At 49.7% G+C, this 22,131-nt stretch overlaps 2 protein-coding genes across 5 annotated transcripts in view; one reads left to right on the top strand and one right to left on the bottom strand.

Moving 5' to 3' along the window:
- GIT1 (GIT ArfGAP 1) overlaps nucleotides 1–9,062 on the top strand; it is a 49,796-nt gene extending 40,734 nt beyond the window's left edge. Inside the window, exons 15-22 of one of the 4 annotated variants that reach the window (XM_066635175.1) lie at nucleotides 381–533; nucleotides 3,177–3,416; nucleotides 3,751–3,804; nucleotides 4,046–4,132; nucleotides 5,065–5,141; nucleotides 6,045–6,227; nucleotides 6,900–6,966; nucleotides 8,127–9,062. In XM_066635175.1, coding sequence (XP_066491272.1) covers nucleotides 381–533; nucleotides 3,177–3,416; nucleotides 3,751–3,804; nucleotides 4,046–4,132; nucleotides 5,065–5,141; nucleotides 6,045–6,227; nucleotides 6,900–6,966; nucleotides 8,127–8,339 — 1,074 coding nt within the window. In that variant the 3' untranslated portion in view covers nucleotides 8,340–9,062. The remainder of the gene's footprint in view (nucleotides 1–380; nucleotides 534–3,176; nucleotides 3,417–3,750; nucleotides 3,805–4,045; nucleotides 4,133–5,064; nucleotides 5,142–6,044; nucleotides 6,228–6,899; nucleotides 6,967–8,126) is intronic. The other 3 variants (XM_066635176.1, XM_066635173.1, XM_066635174.1) reach the window with 3 other exon arrangements.
- A 1,000-nt stretch (nucleotides 9,063–10,062) lies between these two features.
- Nucleotides 10,063–21,853, bottom strand: TP53I13 (tumor protein p53 inducible protein 13). The gene is made up of 10 exons (XM_066636446.1): nucleotides 21,717–21,853; nucleotides 21,015–21,222; nucleotides 19,017–19,091; nucleotides 17,509–17,544; nucleotides 16,264–16,322; nucleotides 15,856–15,934; nucleotides 13,026–13,154; nucleotides 12,724–12,921; nucleotides 11,256–11,802; nucleotides 10,063–10,503 (listed from the first exon to the last, which is right to left on the bottom strand). The coding sequence occupies exons 1-10, from the start codon at nucleotides 21,851–21,853 to the stop codon at nucleotides 10,397–10,399; spliced, it is 1,575 nt and encodes a 524-aa protein (XP_066492543.1). The 3' UTR covers nucleotides 10,063–10,396.
- Nucleotides 21,854–22,131: the final 278 nt, after the last annotated feature.

Consider the following 22,131-nt stretch of genomic DNA (forward strand, 5'->3'; position numbering starts at 1 on the left):
CCCTGAAAGCAGGGGGTGGGGTGGTGGAGGAGAAGGTGGCCATTGTGGTGGTGGTGGTTATGATTTTAAAGGGGTTAGAGGATGTGTGGAATGCAACCTCACCCTGTCTTTTGGCCTGCGGGAGTTGTCAGCTTCTAAGTCCACATGAGTCTGTCTGTCTGCAGCATGAAGTTCCCCAAACTAACCTTCTGCTTGTGCCACCAAGCCTGCACTGTTTCTCAACCCCGTTCTTGGCAGTTTAGTCCCCAAGCATTTTTTATGGGCCATCTGTGACCCCCCCCCCTCCGGCACTGGCTTCCTCCACTTGTAAGGGTCTTTGTTGCCTCATGTCTCCACATGGCGGTGCCCCCATCTCACAGGCTTCCTCCTCCCTCCCCAAGAGCATGGACTCATCAGACCTCTCGGATGGGCCCATCACGCTACGAGAGTACCTGGACGTGAAGAAGGCCCTGACTGCGTCCGAAGCCAAAGTGCAGCAGCTCATGAAGGTCAACAACAGCCTTAGTGATGAGTTGAGGCGGCTGCAGAGGGAGGCAAGTGGCTTTGGGGGGCATGATGGTGGGGGTGTGGGGGGCACCTCGTTTTTCCCGTCATGGTGTCTTTGCTGGGATAGCGGGAAGGTTGTCTTTGAAGTCCTTCCTGACCCGGGTCCAGCTTACCAGGCAAGGAGATATCTCCTTCCAGGCAAGAAGAGAAATGAACTGTTAAAAACGTGGGTTCAGTTTTGGTTCGGGCTCATCACTTTCAGGTTCAGGCACTAATTCTAAAAAGTGGTTTGGTGACCAGTTCAGACAGTCTGAACTGGTTTAGAGATACGGGTGTCCCCCCCAACCAATCTGCAGGTCCTGTGTCCACAGTTTCACTTACCTGTAGTTCACAAATTCCCCCTGTAGTTGCACAAATGCCTTTGATTGCTGCCCTCCTGTCTCTGTGCTGCCTTACAAATGCTAAGAGGAAGCCGGAAGAGCTCACAGGAAGCGGGTTGGAGGACTGGAAATAACACAATGCTAAGCTAATGCTTCCTGCTACCTGCTAGCAATTGTACTCATCATGGAGACAAGGACAGGAGGGCTGCAATCAACAATCGGCCATTTGTGCAATGTGGGGGGGTATTTGCAAACCGCTTCCTGTAGGATTAGCTACTATCTGTGGCTTCCAGTATTCGTGGTAGGAGCAGGAACCTGTGGGGGACGCCTGTTCTTCATGCAGAATAGTTGCATTCATTAGCGTGTTGCATTACAATAACTGCTTAACTTGTGGGGGGAAAGTATATTGTGCTTGAAGTTTCAAGAAGTTTATATACAACAAAAGTTTCTAAAAAACAGGCAAATGCTGAGTTTAGGATGACTGATAAGTTGGCAGCAGGAAGGTTGCGTAGTGCCAAGGGAATGCAGGGAGCAAGAATCCTCCAGACAGAGGCCTTGTCACTAGACAAGAACCAGCGGGTGGGCAAGCCTCTGCTTGACTCCCAGGAGAGCTTCCCGTCTCAGGCCCTTCCTACCAGACTCGCTTGCTGCTGTTTTTCAAGTGGCGCACTGCTAAAGAGAGTTCCCAGTACGGAAAGAGAGTTTTTCCTGGTACAGCTGAAGGAGTCCTCCAAAAAGCTCTCAGAAGCGTCTCCAGATTTTTTGAACCAGTAACCAAGATTTGTGATTGGGGGAGTTCCAGTTCAGGTCTAAGGCAACTGAGAGTGTAGTGTTTCAGGGTCCGTTCCCGTTCATTAGGAAAAAAATTATATTTGAACCAGTTTTTGGGTTCAGGTGCTGTTTGGCTTCCTGATCATTTTTTTTTCCCTTGGGGTGGTCTAAGGGGGGGGGGTCTTGTGAGTAATGAGTGGGAGGGTCATGCTCTATGTTCCTATGACTGCTTCTTGTACTCTGTAAAGGTTTTATTGTTTAATGGTAAATTGTGCCAAGAGGAGGTAGTTTATGAACTAATAAGGGCATATCCTGGAGCTAGTTTCATTTGGAATTCCAGGTGTTGTTTTTTTGGTGGGTGAGATTTAACAACTATTTCTTGCTCACAGAGACTGAAATTTGGTATATTTTATTATATATATTTTTAGCTTATTTTATTTATATTATCTGTGTCTTGTGGTGGTGATTGTAGTTGTTTAATGTTATGTGTGTACATGTTTTTTAACTCACGCGTTGGTTTCATCCTGGCATTTCCCAAACTGCCTGCCCCAAGAGAGTGTCTACTGTGTATGAACTGATCTGAACTGAAATGTATGAATTAAAGGCACCTTAGAGACCAAAGCACCCACTCTCAGCAGATGACTTCCTCTCTGCCACACATGAGGTGTCATCAGAGCATTCAGTTGTTTCCGATGTAGTAGATTTGCTGGCCCCTCTACGTAATATGTGAGTCTGCGTGTTGGGTTTGCCTAGGTCTTGAGTAACTTTTTAGACCCTCTAAATGAGTGGGCCTCTAATTTTAATGAGTGGTGCCTTAGCTGTATCAGAAGTTTGGGAAATGCTGGTCTGTGGTGTGTGAGGTCGAGGATAGCCTTGAACGTATTTTGAGGATCTGAGATGTACATGAATGAATGAAATGTTGAGGACACAGTTTGTCAGGAACTGTACAGTGCCTGGGGAAATCCTCTTCCCACAATTAATTAATTAGGAGGATGCGGAATGCAAATAATTGGATGGCTTACCTTTTTCTTGCAGCCACCCAAAGTTGCCACCCCCCATGCCTGAGGCAGTGAGTTTTTCCCACTCCCTACCCCACCCCCCAGCATGCCCTCGCATACATTCCCAGCATGCCCTCTGTTAGCACTGCTACTGCCTGAACTGCAGAGTGGGGAGGAGACTGGCCGGGACCTTGAGCATCTCTCACGTTCCCTCTGGTCTCCCCCCCCCCCACTTAATTCCTGTTCTTCTGCCCTGGTTAAAATAGTAAGTGGGTTGAGGAGGAAGCGACTGCAGAAATGGTGACTGTGAAGCCAGGCCTGGTCAGAGGGTGAGCAGGATGGAGGGAAGACAGGATTTGCAGGACATGCCACCTACTGCCGATCCACTACCTGTTTCGCCCACCCTCTTAAGTGGGCCAGCCCTGCTCTTCTCCATTCATGGTTTCCCAGCTGGCCATCACTGGAATGGGCTGCTGGACTCAAGTTGAGTCCTTGGTTTGATCTTGGCACAGTTCGCAACTTCTTACATTTTGAATTTCAGATTCATAAGCTGCAGTCGGAGAACATGCAGATCCGCCAGCAGACTGGACCTGCCCACCCAGTGGCACCTCCGCCTAGTGAACGCCCTGACCACAGCCACGTAGCTCCCACAGCCGCTGGAGCCCACAGGCGTGACCGCCACGCCTTCTCCATGTATGAGCCGGGCACCAGTGCCCTCAAGCCCTTCGGGCAACAGCTGATGGATGACCTGGTCGGCCGCCTGCAGCCATTCCACCCTGGGGTGAGTGCTGGTGTGCACTTATATCCACTTATATCATGACTCTTCTGGAAGTGTCTTTTCATGCTTGTATTTATTCACTTTGATAAGTAGTAAGCCACCAAAAGTAGCAGAGGGAAGAACTGGACATGGCATAGAGCTCCACCTAAACTTGGAGCTAATCCCAGCTTGCCAAGGCCAAATTGAACCAATTCTGTCTGGTGGAATGTGGTGGTTGGAGGGGGGAGGCATCCACAAGGTGAGGGTTTGCAGCAGTCCGGGTGCTACTTTGGTGAGGAGGGTGGTGCAGTGTGCCAGTTACTCCTGCTCTCACACATGTCATTCCTGTGCCATCCAGGAGGTGGATGATGAGGCCATGTATTCAATGCACAATCCAACCAGTGTGTATCGGGTGAGTTTCAGTGACCCTCACAGGGGGAGTCTGCATAGGGTGCGGAGGGGGGGGTGGGGCGGCAACAACCTTCTCTCCTCCCCCTCCCTGTTTTTTCCCTGGCTTCTGCCAAGTGGTCTTTGGGTGGCCTGCCCCATCACAACCCTTCCTCTGGGCTCCTCTGTGTGTGTGTGTGTGTGTGTGTGTGTACGTACACATGTGTCAGTCTAATCCCTGACTTCCCACTACCCTGACCTTTCAGATCCGGAAGGGGGGCTCTGTCTCTTCTATGCCTTTTCCTCCATCTTCTCCACTCCTGTCGTGCCCAACGGACAGCGGACGCCACATGGTGAATTGATGTGCTTCTGATCTTGGGATGGGGGGTATGGAGAGGAAGGGTCCCATTTAGCACCTTGAGTCCCTTGTATGTGGTGCTCAGCCAAGTGTTTGAGGGTGAGAGAAACAAGGCATCTGTTGAGCCCACTGCCCAGGGAAGAAGCCTCATTAGCCGAAATGATTTGCCCGCCTTAATTTCTGGAAAAGGAATCTTAGAATGAGAAGAGTTGCAAGGAATCTTGGACGTCTTCTAACCCTGCTCAGTGCAGAAGAGGTGTTGATGCTCCAGATTGCCTGAAAGTTGTCCTAGCAGACCTGAAAGCTCTTCTCCTTAAGCCAGTAATTTCCAGACTGTGTTCTGGGGCTTGGGAATGTTTCCCAAGAATGCTTAAAAGCTTCAGTGAGCTCATCCACAGAGGGAGACTGTCTGTTGCAGCTCTGTTTGCTTCCTTAACTTAGGGGGCAGAATGTTCTGCCTCTGCTGGGATTTGGCTCATTCAGTCACTGCCAGTACAGAGACATGGCAGAATTAGAGGTCGTCTGTGTCATCCATAGGAAAGTCCCTGGCATGGGTTTACCTCTTCCAAATTGGGAATTCTTATGGAAATAGCAGGTGGGGAGGGAGGGGTGTGTGCACCTGAGAATAGGTAATTGTTGCTCTTGCAGGCTGACAAAGTTCACTTCTCCATGAGAGTGAACTGTGCCTCTAGTTCTAAGTTCTCTAGTGGGGGGGGGGGATGAGTGCCTTAGTTACCAGAGGTTTGAAAAATGTTGCCTTAACTCCAGAAATGCATTGAATCAGATAGGATGTTGCAGTGATACTTGGTGTAACCTAGGGCTGTTCCTTGGCTTTTAAAGCCATCCCCCGGGGGTGAGGGTATGTCTGCACCCTTGTCAGATTTCCTCCCCCCCCCCTTTACTGTGATTCTGTATTCCTACTTCTAGCCTGGGAAACTGGACCGACATGGCAGTGGCACAGACAGTGACTATGACAATACGCAGGGAGGGGATCTGCCACTCAGGTAAGGGGCTGCCTGGAGCAGGGATATCTCTGCTGCAGTAGGTCTGGGCTGGGGTTGGAACAGGAGGTGTGGAACCCGCTGCTTGGGGTGGGGAAGTGCTCAATCTCTCAAAATGATTAGGAGGCTGTAATGTAGCAGGGAAGTGTTTGCTCCCTGTGTAGGAAGCCTTAGCTTCAATTCCTGGCGTCTCCAGGATTTTGGGCTGCTGGGGACCTGAGGAAGCTGCCTTACCCTGAGTCAGGTCCTTGGTCTAGCTCAGGATTGCCTGCATGGACGGTCTGTGGCTCTCCAGGATTCCAGACAGAGACGGATCTCTGCCAGTCCAACCCTCGCCCTCCTTTATGAACTCCAGCAGAAGTTTCTCCAGTGCATGAAGTGTTGCCTTCATGTGTGTGGATATATGAATTAAAAAAGACACAGAGACTTGTATTTTCCTCCCCAGACATCCTCCAATGTCTCTGCAGATAAAGTGGGCAGTCGTTGTATTTGGCTTTTCTTTTAACTAGTTATTAATTTTTGTGGATTTTTAAAAATGAGCTGCCTTGAATGCTTCCTTTTGAGGAGGAAAAGGACCAAAGGATTTTGTAAAAAAAAATAAAAAATAAAAAAATAAAAAAAAAGACAACTTACAATGCATTGTGGCCCTCCATACAATTTCCATTTCTTAATGTGACACTTGGAGCTAAAAAGTCTGCCCACTCTGGACCGGGAACTTGCTTCCTTATTTCAGCAAAACGCTGAAAGGCTCGGAGGGCTGCATTTCCATGCCGGGTGGTTGGAGTGACGCCCAGGCTTCCCCCTACACTTGGCTCTTGGGATGGCCTCAGGTTCCAGGGGCCAGGGCTCAGCCTTGTGTGCCTCTCAGGTCCCAACCATCTCTGTCTCCCTTCTCCTCTCTCCTAGCATGGATGGGAAGCGTCTCTTGGACCTAAGCAAGGATGAAGATTTTCACCCGGAACCTGAACCACTGGAAGGCGATCTGGATCCTGGGCTACCCAGCACCGAAGACGTCATCCTCAAGACGGAGCAAGTCACCAAGAATATCCAGGAACTCCTCCGAGCCGCCCAGGAGTTCAAGCACGACAGGTCAGGATGGATCCCTCCTAGTGCCCCATCCTGGTTCCAGGTGCCTTGTAGGAAGAGGAGGGCAGAGGAAAAGGGGGCATCTCTACTATGCAGAATTGGTAGCACAGGAGGAGTTGGTGTCTGGAAAGGTGCAAGAAAGGAGAGCAGAGGAGGCTGCTGCCCTCTGTGGTTAGTTGCTGAAAAGGGGGCAGTAATTCCTAAACCCCATGGTGCAAGAGAATTGTCTGTGTGTCATAAACTATTGCAATGTATTTTGCTGTTTTGGCCCTGGCTTCCTCTAGCCAGCTGCCATTGACACAAAGTGTGCTTCTGCACTCTGTGTGCATGAGAAATTAAATGCCGCCAAGGGTGGGACATGGCTGAAACCCCTGCTGTCAGAGAAGTTGCCTGTTGCATCTCTGCATGAATCACTGCTCCCTTCTAAGCAGGAGGTGTGACTCTTGCAAAAATGGGCGCATCTGATTCTCTCTAAAAGCAAACCTTTTCTGGCTGTGAGTGCATCCAAACTTAATTCAGAAAAAGTGTGCCGCACCTATTGGAAGTTTGGGAAATGCTGATTTGGGGGGGGGGGGTCATGCTCCTCTTGCATTGAAATGAAATGTGAGTAGTGGAAAAGGGGTTTTGTCCTGTCCTGTGCAGTCTCCAGGTCTCACTCTGTCGCTCTTACCCCAGCAGCTTCGTCCCCTGTTCAGAGAAGATTCACGCTGCTGTCACAGAAATGGCCTCACTTTTCCCCAAGGTAAGGAAGTGGGATATGATGTTTTTCTCTATGAAGTGTTTGACTGTAAGCTGGGCCAGCCCTCATGTGGCTGGCTGGACCAATGGCTTCAAGTGGCAGACTGGGAGAGGTGGCAAATTGGGGGAGTGAGCAAGAAAAGAATTAAGAGCAGTTGCAACTCACCTCTTCTGGCACTAGTGGGGCGGCTGGAGGTAAAAGCAGGAGGCCGCTCCAAGCCTACTCCCAGTTATTCTCCTCCCAGGATCTGGCAGCAGCTCTTCAGACAGTTTCTCCCAACTCCACCCTAGTCGTTGCTGGGGCTTGAACCTGGAATGTTCTGCATGCAAAGCTCTACCACTAAGCTATGAACCCTCCTGAAGGGGAAAAAGGCACTTTGCTGAAGCTAAGCAGTTCTAGGTCTGCTCTTCGCCTGGATGGGAGACCATCTGGGAATCCCACATACATTGCCTTGAGTTCCATGATGGAAAGGAAGTGGGATCTCAATGCAACAAGCAAATCAAATGTAACCATCTTAATTGTTCCCAGTGGGGCAGTGTAGTGGGAGCACCTGTGCCACAAATTGCTCCTAAAGCAGCAGGCTCCTTCCTCTGCTGGGGGGGCCTTTCATGATTTAACTCATTAATCAGAGGTTTGGGAAATGGTGTTCTAGGGCAAGGGTGCCCAAACCCCGGCCCTGGAGCCACTTGCGGCCCTTGAGGCCTCTCAATGCGGCCCTCAGGGGGCCCACAGTCTCCAATGAGACTCTGGCCCTCCGGAGATTTGTTGGAGCCCACACTGGCCCGACACAACTGCTCTCAGTGTGAGTGTGACTGTTTGACCTCTCACATGAGCTGTGGGATGAGGGCTTGTTGCTTCACGTCTGTGATGCAGTAGCGGCAGCAAAGGAAAGGCCAGCCTTGCTTTGTGCAAGACCTTTTAAAGGCCTTGAGCTATTGCAAGACCTTCATTCATTCATAGAATTTCATCTTTAATATATTCATTTATGTAAACTTATGTAAATTTATTCAAATTTTAAATATAAATTCTTTTTTTCCCCGGCCCCCGACACAGTGTCAGGGAGATGATGTGGCCCTCTGTCCTAGGGTCTCACATCCTTATCTAATGGTCTCTTGCCTGGGCTTTCTTTTCCTTTTTGCGTGGTTTCTCCTTTCTCCCTGCAGAAGCCAGCCTTGGAGACAGTACGCAGCTCTCTGCGGCTGCTCAACGCCAGTGCCTACCGCCTGCAGAGTGAGTGCCGCAAGACCGTGCCCCCTGAGCCTGGAGCCCCCGTAGACTACCAGCTCCTGACCCAGCAGGTCATCCAGTGTGCCTACGACATTGCCAAGGCAGCCAAGCAACTGGTCACCATCACCACCAGGGAGAAGAAGCAGTGAATGGAAACCCCCCTTTCCCCCTCCTTCCCTCAGTGAGATTCTGCAGCCTCCTGGAAGTGTCCTTTGCCTACCTGGCTCTGACCGAGGGGCTAGTGACTTGCTGCACCTCATGACTGTAAATAAGTGGGGCAGTGCCAGGCCCGCTGGGGTGCACACTGTGGTGTCGGGTACCTGTGCAGTGAAGAGACATTGTGGTTCTGTAAATACTCCCATCTCCTTCCTCTTAGGTGAGCCCCCTGGGGGAGTTAAGCCTAGGCCCCTTTCCTGCTTCTCTTCCTCCCAGCCCCCCCCCATATATAGTGTGTGGAACTGTATGTATGTGTACCCTCACCTGTCCCCACCTGTGCGCATATATATATGTATAGAGATATATATATATAACACCAAATGTATTTATCTCACAATCCCCCCTCCCCAATAGTGTTAACACTGGAATAGCAACATCTAGGTGCTGCGGACTTCGACATAGCACTCTCCCTTGGGTGTGCCACTTCTTTCTCTTTTTCCCCCACCCACAAAAAACACCCCATCCTTCCCCCACTTTGCTATGGGGTAGGGGTCTGCTTTCAGCATTGGAACCCCTTGGCTGCTAAGAGCAGCTGTTTCACCATCCCCCAGACCTGTGAAGCTGAAGGCCAGCAAGGGAGATGGAAGGGGGAAGCACTGCTAAATGGGGTGGGGGTGGGGGGTTGTGTGCCAAGTCTATGGAAGGGTTGATGGCGGCGGCATCTGGGCACTGTGCTGGAATCTTTCTCGTCCTGTAAATTTGTATCAAATAAAGATGTGAGCATCAGAGACGGTGCTTGCCCCGTTGCTGTTTTTTCAGCTGATCAGGGACCAAAGACCCACAGCTTGGATGCAGCTAAGCCCTTTCTCAGCAACCAGGTGAGCTGCTTAAATGCTAACGTATTGGTGCCCTCCTAACCCAAAGAGGATCACACAGCCTGCAGCATTCTGGGAATGTATAGGGGCCTCCTTGTTTTATTCTTCTAGCCCTCCGTATCACCCCATGCCCCTTCAGCTGCTTCCCCCTCCTGTGTGGAGACCAGGGCTGTGTGTGAATTGTGCAGGAATGCAAAAGCCAAGTGGTTGGTTGCACAGTCCCGTTCTCTTTTTTTCATTTCGATGCATTTAAGACACTGTAGCTTGACAGTGGCTGCGTTTGTTCTTCAGCTTCCAGTGCTAGAAGTGTTAAAGTTGCTTTTGTCTCTTTCTAGCATGCTTGCCATGCTAGCTATTTTTCTTCCGAGCCTGAGGCTAGAAAGCATGGTGGCCTCCAGGCAAAATGGTTAAAAAATGGCAGCCTCCATGCATTTGAGTTCAATGATTGGATGCCATTTTGTCATTTGTAAATAGAATTGTGCTAGAGGCATGCTAGTGACTTTGTTTTTGGCTATTTTCTAGCCAAAAAATGAATGCAGCCTATATTGGGGGGGGAGCAGCGCAATGCTAGTGAAACCACAGAGACTAAGCCTGTTGCCTTGCATGATGGAAAGCACCTCCCTGGACTCCTGGATTCAAAGTATCTCCCACTCTTCTCTCCTTGCCCCACTTCCACTCTAGAGAGCAGGCATTGGGGGTTGGTGGCTGGTGCATCACGCTGGCCAGAGGCTGAGATGCATTCCTTGTGGCTAGAGAAGGAGGGGGGACTGCCTTGCCGTAGTTCCTTGCCTCCTACCCAAATGTACAGCAAAACCAGAATTATGAACCATAACAGATGTGCTTGACTTGCAGAATTTATACACACCACAGCATTCAGCCTTTTCTGGACATTGTCATTATTTCTGGTCTCACCCTGGTTGTGCTTTTTCTACCCCCACCCCCAGTATTGCTAGTTGCGTAGCAGCTGCTGCTGGATTTTTCCATGACCTTTTGTCTTGCTCGTAGGAAAATATATTTTATTTGAGTAGGAAAAAAATAAAAAGGCAAGGAGCCAGCTCCTCCCAGACTAAGATCCTTTTGCATTCAAGGCTGCCTCTTCTTGCTCAGTCCACTGGCAGAGATCAAATCATCCACCGATCTGGTGTCAAAAGCTTCCCAGGCAGGCATCCCTGCTCTTACTCAGAGCTGTCACTGGATGTTGTGGGTAAAAGCGCCTTTAGCTGCTTCCGCGATCGTTTCTTGCGCCTACTCTGGGTTGACAGGAGACGGCGTTTGATGACAGCTGTAAAACGGAAGCCCATGTGAGCAAGAGCTGCAAATAGACTACGAAAATGGTTTTGCGTCATAGACTAGTGTTAAATGGGGGGCAGTTTAGCTTTCTGCTATTCTCCCATCTCCCAAGATGGTAGTGGTCTTCTGGGTTCCCTCTTAAGGCACACGGCTGAGCTACTGCAGAGCTCGGCAACTCAAGGTTCGTTGATGACAATATCAGCTTGGTTTTAAACTTGAAAACAGCCCGGCAGGATCAGGTCCCGGGGCCAACTTGACATGCTTTCTGTTTCTAACAGGGCCATCCCAGCTTCCGAAAAGAAGGGCACAGATGCAACTGTCTTCCCCAGGGCTGGCCCAAGACCTGATACCTGAGGTCAACTTCAAATGCTGCCTCTCTTTACCTGGTGCTGTGCCAACCTCTACTTCTCTCCCTCTCCAAAATTTATAGCTTAGTGTTCTCCTCCCCTCTATATTTCTTCTTCCTCCCTCTTTTCCAATCAATGGAGTGGGAGGAGAAGGAGCAAGGCGCCCTCCACCAATCTGCTGCCTGTTTGTCACCCAGCAACTGGTGGTCAAAGGCAATGTGCCCCTGAACATGCAGGTTGCAATTCATCAATCCTGTCCATCAGGATGCATTTATCTAATTTTAAAAAATGGTCTGTATCTACTAGCAATCACTACATCTTGTAGCAGTGAATTCCATAAGTCATGCACAGGTGCATGTACTACTTTTCATGCTCCCCACCTTGTGCTTTTACGTACCAGCGACAGTCTCTTGCCCATCCTCGCTGCTTGTTGTCCAATAGAGACTCAGGCCACGGCGGCAATTCCGGTGGAGACGTGTATACAGGACTGCAACTGTCAGCACCACCAGTAAGAAGGTCAGTGCGCTTGCAGCCCAGGCAGCTTCTTCAGTGCGTGGGGTGGGTACACGCACCCCCGCCTGCTGCCCCTTTGCTTTCTTCCTCTGCTGCTGCTGTTGGGCTGTGTCCAGTTCTCCATCCAGGCACCAGCATACTTTGGTGGGCAGGGCTGAAGGCAAGGGTCTGCTCCCTTGTCCAGCAAGGGCTGTCGTGTTCTGGTGCGGGCCTCCTGCTGGCTGAGGAATGTCTTTCCCTTTGGCTTGAGCACTGTGAGTGATGGGACGCAGGGTCTCTATTCTAGCTTCCATTAAATTGTTGCTGGGCTCGGCTGCACGTGCAGGAGGAAGCCGCACTGGGCCACCAAGGGCTCGCTGGTGCCTGCCTGGTGCTTGCAGCTTGCTGGGAATTTTGTTGCTCTTCCAGCCCTGGAAAAGTTTTTGCAAAACCTGCAAGGAGGAAGGAGTTGTCAGAAGATGGCGGTGGAGGGCAGCAAAGCTTGGGTTGTATTTGGAACTCCTTAGTTTTGGGGAAAAACTCACACCCTTTTCAACTGATCAGTAATGGTTTAAGGCAGTAGTCTTCAACCATTTTGGACCATGACCCCAATATGAGACTGGGGGCTCCATTGTTGATCCGACCCACCCACCCCCATAATGCCCTCCCAGCACAGTTCCCTGTAACTAAATATTATTGAGAGAGAAAAAGTTCCCATGAAGCCTGGCACTAGTGAAAGCTATTTTAGTACAATAGCTAAGAAGTTGAGCAGGACTGGAACACCATCTCCTGGTACCTGAGAGGGGTACACTAGATGCCTCCCCTTTACCTATGGTGCTCTAGTCCGGTATTCTTCAGCCTTTTTTCATTCCCATAAGTTGCTGTGACCCCACAACTAAGGCTTCATGACCACACTGGGGTCCCAACCCCAAGGTTGAAGAACACTGGTTCCGGCCTGTGCGGTCGGTTTGAGGATGGAAAACAGCCCCAGGAGCACCCAGAGAGCATTACAGCTGCATGCAAAGGCCTGTGAAGCCAGCCCTTCCAAGTCAAAATTGAGCAATGATACAAGAGGGGCTCTTCCTGGGCCTGGGGTAGGGAGAGCACTGACCAAGAATTGCAAAGGTCAGCCAAAGCTCGGGCCCCTCCCTGGAGCTAGTGGGGAGAGCTGTGCAAATCAAGCAGCTATGAGAATTTAACTGAGCTGCAGAATCCAGCTGGTGCCCAATGCTGACTCTTTCACGGCATCAGGAAAGCACAGCCCTGCGCATGTGCTAAGACTCTGTTGTGCCCGCATAACTGCACTGCAAAAGTTTCTCCCTTTGCTGACTCAGCTGCTCTTCCCTTTCATGCCCCACCCACTGCTACATCACCTGCACCCGATGCTCTGGGCACACATCTCTGAGCAGGGCCGGTGCTGTTTGGTGTTTCAGCAAATGGCGGTAGCTCTTGCCTTTCTGGGGCCGGTCTGGTCTCCCTCGGGCAGCATGCCTTCGCAACCAAGCCACAGCCTGGTCCAGCTCCACTCTGGCCATCTGCAGGGTGGCACCCCATGCTACCAGTGCCAGGGGCTAGGAAATGAGAAAGGAGGCAGGAGTAAATACCACTCCCTTTCTCCAGGTGGAGCATGAACAGCGGGGGGGGGGGGGGACCATGTCCTGTTCCATACACTCACCCATTTCTGTGTGAGGCCAGTGTGCGGGGTCAGGATGTGATCAGGGAGGCAGGATCTTGCAAGCAGAACCAGCTGGTCACGAAGGAGAGGGTGCACACAGGGATGGTAGAGGAAGGCAATGCCCCCGTGCTGTGGAAGGAAAAACCATGATGAAATGCAAGTGCCCGGGATGTGTGATAAGCAAGTATATGGGAAGCCAAGTATATATTGATTTAACTCTCATTCAGTGATGCATTTATTTGGTATGCTAGATGAAGTGCTGCATGTCCATTCTTGGTTATGGTCACAACCCTGTAAGGTGGGCCCAGTATTCAGTCCTGTATTGCACCCAGTGTGTTGATGTGGAGACCGCGGTTTGCTTAAAGGTACCTGGGAGAGCTAAGATCTGAAGGGTAGAATTCTAGTTCAATTTCTTAGCTCTTATACTAAACTAATACATGGTCTCTAGAGAACAGTCAGTGAGGCCTGTTGCTTTAGGGATAATACTGGATTGTGTTGTTTTTTTCCACCCCAAAGTGAACATTGAACCTTTGGAGGGGTGGGAACTCGCAGGAAAACTTCACACCAAGAAAACCTTAATTGTGCAGGTTACATACTAAAGTAGACTGCCTTTGAACATGGAAGTTCTTCCTCAAGGTACCAGCTGCTGGGGACAAACAGTAAAGGTATATCACTTCCCTATGTGACTTGCTTATGCATCCTATGGGGCTGGGGGGACTGTGTGTTACCAAAAGGGCTGTTTTGTTTAGGGGAATTATTGCACTGCCCTTATTGGAACATCAGGACCTTAGGCTGGATAAGAAGATGGTGTCATGTAGAGAAATTCCCTTTTGCTTAAAGGGGAGACTGGGAGAAAGAACTTTCAATAAAAGATTACGGTTTTGTTACAAAGAACAAAGGCAAAAATAATGGACATGGAGGAATTATAAAGGTATGTTTCTTGGTCCTAATAATTGGATACAGTGTCCCTATCTTTCATGCTGGTTGTGTGTGAAGTACATTTGGTGGATCCGAAGAAATCAGAAAAAGCAAGAGGGTTACAGGGAAGGATTTTAAGGGTCCCTGTCCTTCTACCCCAGCTGTTACCTACAGACGGGGAGAGAAGGGGGGAACAGAAGTGAAAGAGTTCAAGGCGCAAGATACCTGTCCTGTAGAGCAGTTGGGGGGGGGAGAGTCCTGTGAAGAGGACACTCTGACACATGAGTGTGTTGGGCCTTGGGGGGGGGGGAAGACCTCTCTTATAAGGTGTTGGGAGATGGTGCCTAGTGCTGAGCTGGAAGGTAGCTTGATTGCTGGTTGCTTATCACAATGCTGGGTGATTGGAGTATTGGTTTCGTATGTACATGCATCCCTGAAGTCTGAATGGGGATCTGGGTGTAGGTGTCAGTTAGCAGCAAATGTCAATCAGGGGATTGCTGGCTGGCTTCCTAGGAAGGGGAACTTAACAAAGACTGTGCGGAAAAATACAGGATGTAGGTACAATACAATGAATCAGAAACGGAATTTCAACACTAAAATCATGGAAGGCAGTTCAAGTTTACATACAGTAATGCAGGAGATGCTTAAAGGGTGATTGGATTAAGACACACGAATTCCTCCCATAATGTGTGATAACAGGGTGGGGGGAGGATGTGTAAACTAACAATGAGCTTGTGGCTTGACCAAAGTCCTGGAAAAGTAGCCTGTATGCTGGGAGAACATTTTAGCTTTCATAATATTATAGTCTGCAATAGCATAACCAGGTATAGAGAGAGAATATCAAAGCTAAAAGACAAAAGGGGGAATTTTCACATAACAAGTGTGAAGAAGAAATGCACACACTGCTTGTAAAGAAGCAGATTTTGCTTCAAATGTTCCGGAGTCAAGTGAAACTGGGAAACAGGGAGAAGGGGGAGAGCTGGTGTTATAATAGTAACAAGATAAATTCTACAAAGCTGAGGCTTGGGTCAGAGATTTTTGCCTACAAGGAAAAGAATATACAGCCTCCTACCACTAGGTAACATTGCCCTAGTGGGCCTCTATTTGTTATATATCCAGCATAGTGTTTTATATATGAACTTAGCTTCAGGTAATACTACAAATGAGCGTTAGTTAGTTGGCAACCTTCAGTCTCAAAAGACTATCATATCGTGCTCTGAATTGTGGTTCTGGAACAGCGTCTAGTGTGGCTGAAAAGGCCAATTCGGGAGTGACAATCCCGTCCGCACTGGGAGCAAATGTAGTCTGTCCCTGGTGTGTCTCCATGGCTATAGGCCTTCCTTCTTTGCCTCAGTCTGTTGGCCAAGTGTCTCTTCAAACTGGGAGAGGTCATGCTGCACAGCCTGCCTCTAAGCGGGCCGCTCAGAGGCCAGGGTTTCCCACCTGTTGAGGTCCACTCCTAAGGCCTTCAGATCCCTCTTGCAGATGTCCTTGTATCACAGCTGTGGTCTACCTGCCTTAGAAAGGATGTGGGTGTTCCCATTAGCTCCAGAGAGTGATCTGACTAATGGTGGCATCTTATCTTTTCCAAGCAAGTCTCCTTTCTTTTTCTCAACATTGCCCTGATGGGTAATTTGAGACCTTTTTTCAGGCAGAAGTCAAGCCTGATATTGCCTACAGATGGTGCTCTCTTAGCAGTACCTTCACCTCTCTTTATAACATCTAACCTGACAAAGAGTTCTGTGCAACTCAGAAGCTCACATGCCCCACTGTAAATCTTGACTAGTCCTAATAAAGTGAACTGGACTTTGGATACAGCTAGAGCAACTGCCAGTCACATGCACTTTAAAAAGATTGCAATCCAAGTCTTTTTCCACTCCCCCCCACCCAGCCCTTATAACCCACATCTCACCTTCAGATTGTGGAGCCAGCGCTGGGGAGGACAGTATTCATACTCTCCATACACTGCCCTGAACAGGCGGTGTGGCCCACTGTGAAAAAACAGAACAGGAATACTCAGCACACACACCCCTCTTTTCTTCCTCTTTCCCTCCCAAAACGTGCAGTTGTGAGTAGCTGTTGGGCTGGCCCCCGAAGCACAGATGAGGCAAACATGACCCAAAAAATATATTGCACGGGACCAGACTCAACGACAGAGGCGTGTGCAAGTTTTCAGGTGTCTCAGAACACATTGGCAGTGAGAAAGTGTTCTGTGCATCTCAAAAGCTCCCCTGTTGTGAACCTAGTGAACCACAGAATACACTTCACCTGCACAGGTGTCTTCTATCCCATAATGTTTGGCCATCGGCCATCCACATACCTGTTAGGAATGCTTTGATTATAGACTATTTTAGTGCCCATACAAAGGATCTTGCTCTCCTGGTGGGAGAAAGAGAAAATGGTTAGCAATGCAGAAACTCACCCTACCCCACACACTTTCATTGTATCGCTTCCAGATTTGTGAGTAGGTGAAGTTAGCCTCTTCGAAGTTATTCCAGGTCTCTTCCCTGCATTTCTAGTTTACATTGATCAAGTGTGTTTCAAAGTAGGTCTCTCTCTCCCCCTTAGAGTCACTAGGAAAATCCATGCAGGCAGTTTTCTACCCAGTTGCTCAAGAAGTCAGCTGTTCCTGTCTTCCATTATTCTAGCCCAGTGTTTCCCCAACTGTGGATCTGGACCTGATTGTTGGTGGGTCATGAAACTGACAAGCTAGCAAGGAAAATATATTGAGCCCTATGAAAAGTGAAACTGAGCTGCATGTGTGCATTTACTCAGGAGTAGGTGAACATGCCCCAGTCTACTTTGAAGTACAGGCTGAGAGGAACACAATGCCACCAGAATGGTCCCAATCTGATGAATGCAGGTCCCAAAAACACTAAAGAAGGAAGTCCTTCCCCCCCAGCTGCCAAATGTATTGAGCCCTATGGAAAGTGAAACTGAGCCACACTTGTGCGTATATTTATGAGTAGACAAGTGTGCCTTGGCTCCTTTTGAAGGCCAGGCAAAGGGGAATATAGGGTCACCAGAATGTTCCCGATCTAATTAAGGTGGAGCTCATCAAATGCTCCAGATGTCGTCCCCCCACCAAAATGAAAGGGGAAAAAAACAGAGGCTTGAGCAGTGGGTAAGGTTAAAACTTTTTTAGCCTTGTAAAGCTAGGTGGGTCCCGACAGAGTGTCATTTTAAAAAGTGGGTCTCAGTACTAAACCATTTCAGAAACACTATTGTAGCCTATGGATGGAAAGCACTGGGATGACTATTTTTTGTTGAAATACAATGTCATTAAAACGATTTAACAGAGACTGCAAGCTTATCCACATTTACCTGGGAATAGTCAACAACCTGGGAATAAAGCCCACTGAGCATAGTGCAACTTACTTCCAAGTAAACATTTAGCATTGTAGTCAGATGATGGCCATTTTGCATTGTATTTAAATCCCTCCCCATCGCTGCAGACAGTCGTCTGCCCCCCAGTTCCCCACCACCAAACTTTAGGCTAAGGATGGAGGGGGGCAGGGAGGGGGGATAGAGAATGTTCTGAAGACCATGTGCTTCAGCATCTCACCTCTGCTTGGTATGTCTTGGCGATGCTCGGAGACACCTGTGGAGGATCCAAACAAAGAGTAGTTGAGAGTTTGGACTCCTTTGGGCTCTTCACCAATTAAACACAGTGTGGGAAGGATGGTAAAAACTGGGTCTACTTAAATTTAAACAGCTCTTCATACATTTTGCACAAAATCCCCATTCCACCATCAAATCTCAGAAAGCTTTGGTATCCACAGTTGACGGTAAAAGGGACAGATCTGGAGGCACTGGGGCTCTCCATACAGATGCCTTTTCTTAAGATACTGAGTGTAGGAGAACTTGCAATTTAATAGGGGAGAGCACCAGGATGAGGTCTCTTGTTATCTGGTGTGCTCCCTGTGGCATTTGGTGGGCCGCTGTGAGATACAGGAAGCTGGACTAGATGGGCCTATGGCCTGATCCAGTGGGGCTGTTCTTATGTTCTTAATAATAATGCAACCATTTTAATATTTTCAAGCACTACAGTTGTGCACTAAGATAAAAACAGCCATTAAAATAAACATATACTCTTAGCCTCACAAAGTAAAACTGACCCCCCTCCTTCCCTCACTGTTTAATCAGCCAGAACTTCAGTTGATTAATCTGCCAACTGAACTTTGCAGCCTACGTAACCATCACTGACTTGCGCATGCTTTGCACATGACATCACTGCACATACCTGCAAATCCTGTTGTTGTTGGTACATATTACAAGTATAGAAGACAAGCAGGTTTTGGACAGTGCCTGTCTTGTGTGTACCCTGAACCAGGTAGCAAGGGAGCCAGAATTGGCTGCAGTATGAGGCCTGTGGGGTTTGAGGGTTAAGAGCCTCCAGGAAAGAGAGTGAGACTGCTGGGCTTGCACAGTTCCTAGACACCTTTCAGGAACAAAGTTCTGCAAAACAGGCCCAGATCAGCTCCCTGCCAGCCCAAGGGAGCAAGGACAAAAGCCTCTTCCACCACCAAAGCCAAGGAAAGATCCCCATCCTCACTAGCTGAAGCACATGGGGGTGACCCAAGGCTAGCTATGGCCCAACAAGTGCCCCTGCCCCTCCCACCAGTTCCTACAGCACTCTCCACAAGTGTTCCTTGTGCTAGCTGGGACTGAAAGAGAGTCCAGGGACTGCCACTTGGGCAATTTTTCATTGGCTCACAGCAAGGAGGGAGGGGCCTGTGACTTGCAGGGGAAATGCGAAAAGCCTGTGATCGGGCCTGCTAGAATCAAAAAATCTAGAGGAACAAGATCCTGTCCAGGCATCATATGAACTGGGTCCAGGGGGCACCTGAGCATGCTAGCTACCCCTGCCTGTTGCCCCTCCCCACCCCCCACTGCTCCATCCTGATGTGCTCTGAAGCAGCATGCAGGCTCTCCCCCAAGTACAGCATTTATCTGCAAAAAGATCTGGAAAGTGCCCAGTTTCAGTAACATTTCAACATCATGCCTGCTTCTTTTTTTGGAGCACAGGGCTGGGGGTGACCTCTGTAAGGGTAGCATAGCCCCTCCTGCTACCTGGCTGGGGATCAGCCATGGCGCTCCAAGGCAGCGGTACTGCTCCTCAGGTGGAAGATCCTGCTGAAAGTTGAACTGCAAGGAAGAAGATAAACAGATGAACAAGGCACTCTCCCCCAAAGGCCTTAGGAGTACAGATGCCTGGAGTTTTCCTCTGCAGTTCCCTCTCGGACTCTATTCCCCATCTGCAAAATGGGGATAATGCTCCTCACTTACTTTTTTTAATCCTTACACCTTTATAACACATACGAAGCACCCTGAGCAACCGAAAACTATATACGCATGCTAAGTATTATGAAATCACTTTAAAAAAATTCAAAGCAGCTTACAACAATTAAAAAGAATACACAGTATTTATTGTTTTATCTCCTCCCTGTACCCCCGAAGAGTCCTTAGCAGGGACCCAAAAGACAGCCACAGAGTAAAGACTAATTTTCCCACAAACATGGGGAGTCACTACAAAGCTTGCCATAGCTCCTGGACTGACTTAAGATTTTTTCCCACCGTCTGGGGTACCAGCCTGTCAATATTCAGCACGTTTAAGCCCATTGGTCCCAATGGGAGAGATTTAGGCATATACGCAATTTAACAGGAACTGAGAAGTGCTAAGCTGTACTGTAATAAATTAGTTATTTGATTTTATCAGTAAACTGCTTTTAATATAAGCAGTATATAAATACTGTTAATAATAATGATACTGTTAGATGAACTGTACTATTTTTTCTTTTCTAACAATATCTCTGTCCAATGTGTTGCAACAAGTGTATGTGGGGGGGTGGGGGAGGGTTGATGAAGGGAGGAGTGAAGAAAAGGTGCCCATAATCCGAGAGCCAGGATGGTGTAGTGGTTGTGGAAGGACTTAGACCTGGAAGATTCTGGTTCAAATCCCCACTCAGCCATGAAGCTCTCGGGGTGACCTTGGACCAGTCATTATCTCTCAGTTTCACCTACCTCACAGGGTTGTTGTGAGGACAAAATGAGGGGAGGAACAATGTAGCTCCTTGGAGGAAGGGCGGTACAAAAACGTGAAAAATAATAACATAAAATAAATAACCCAGCCAAGAGAAGCATGAGAGAGAAAGGGAGAGAGGGATAGCAAGAGTGGTTGCATGTGACACCCCCCCTCCCCCAGGCACAGTCTGAGGCACCACAGGGCCTGGAGTGCACCTCACAAATTGTGTATTCCTGGTGAGCATTGCTTGCTGGGACTTCTTGGGGTGCCTGTTTGTGTGGCCACAAGCCACTTGGTGTCTAGTTAGTTGCTGATCAAGAGCGGATGCAAAACTACGCCACAAAGGAAGGAGGCCGGAATTACTTTAAGAAATCCTAGACCCCCTTAGAGGGGTCTCCCTGTGACTTTCCCTTTCTCTACTGCTTGCCTACAGAGTGCCAGGGGATCCTGCCAAAACCACCCCAGTCCCATCTACTGCCACCAAACTATAGAGATGAAATCCCCAGCATACTTTCAAGGACCAGCATTTCAAGAGTGCTCCTCTTCCAGAGCCCTGTTGTTTTCACCTTCTGGTTCCTTAAGGGGACAGCATAGAGTCGCTCACAGGGTCCAGACTGGGGGTGCTTCTCAGCACTGGTTTTTCTGGTCCAGTAGAACCGAGCTGGTGAAGCGAAGCCCACTAAGGTCCTGCCAGCTCCACTCAGTGCCCTCCTGCTCAATTGCCACATGCCCCACTCCAGGAAATTAGGTTTAGTGGAAGACTGTAGGTATTCCCGGAGTCAGGACCAGTTCTGACAAGTCTCTGAGTGTGTGCAAAGTGCATTTTTTTTTCTGCCAACCAGGGAACAGTCTTCCAGGTCAGCGTCAAAGACTGGGACATGGTGACTCGAGTATGCCCCTCCCAGTAACCCTAGAGTGCACCCATAAGTGTCCTGATGGAGCTGCGCCTGGAACCCAGGCGTCCTGGGCCCCCCTCCTTTGGAGCACCTAAGGCGAGCCAACCAGCCCCTCCTCGGCTCCCTGCCCCTCTCCAGCCCCCTTCTTACCTTCTCCCCGTCGCAAGCCGCGCCGCTGCGAGCCAAGCTGAGCAAGAGGAGCAGGATCGGGGCCCCCGGAGGTCGCGGCGCTTCCCCCATCCGGCCCTGCTCCGGCTGCTTGGCGGGGCGAGCCCCGGCGCCGCCTCCCGTGCGCCCCGCCTGGCGGCCGCCGGAACCAGGCACGCCAGCCGAGCCGGAGTCCTGGGGGGCGGAGCAGCTGCGGAGGGGGGCGCCCCCCCAGAGAGGCGGGGGAGGGTCTGCTCCAGCAGCCCCGCCCCTCCTCCCCACAGCCCAGCCTGGAATTCGCCCCACCGCTTTCTGAGGACGCGCAGAGCGCATGGAGCGCTGGCCCTGCAGCGGTGCCTCTGAGCACAGGCAGAGTGCCTGTTCCCTCCCCGCAGACGGACACTCTTGGGGGGGGCAAAGGGCCTGATCTTCCTTGGGAGGGGGTGGAGGGTAGTCCAAGGACCGGGGCAGTCCAGATTGAATGCTCACTAGGTGAGAGTGCCCTAGTCCCGCTCTCTCAACGTTGCCTACCTCACAGGACTGTTGTTAGGGGGAAGAACCCTTGATGCTGTACCTTGAGCTCTTTGCAATCCAACACACACGTGCGCTTTGGAAGCCTTGCGTGGGAGCCACCTACATGCCAGCATACCTGGCAATGAAGCAAGGGACCCGGGTCCACAGCTGACACCTTCTCCCCAGTCCCACCCCTTCTTGGTTGGCCCCACTCCGTTGTTGCTTTCCTCGGTGATGGCAGGGTGCAGCAAGTTTGCTACAGTGGCACTGGGGAGGAAGAGAACAGGTGGTAACTTGGTAGTAAGCTCAATAGGGAGAGGGGCCACCATCTTTAAGGCCCTGCTGAGAACACACACTGTATTTCTGAACTAAACCTGAAGACATCCTACTCTTAAAAGCCATAAAAGTTTACTCTGAGAAACCAAAGCTCCTGTTGATCTGGAGCAGAGGCCCATGTGGCTGGTTGTGTACAAGACCCACATTCCACCTCCAGTAGAGATAGGGTCAGACTGAGGTTGTGCCTAATGTTTACCTGCACTCTGAAAAGCCTAGTTCTGTTTTTGCATGCAGGTAATTATTCTAGGTATGTCTTCTGCTTGAAAAGAGG

This window comes from Tiliqua scincoides, chromosome 8, assembly GCF_035046505.1.
Source record: "Tiliqua scincoides isolate rTilSci1 chromosome 8, rTilSci1.hap2, whole genome shotgun sequence".
Lineage (NCBI taxonomy): Eukaryota > Metazoa > Chordata > Lepidosauria > Squamata > Scincidae > Tiliqua > Tiliqua scincoides.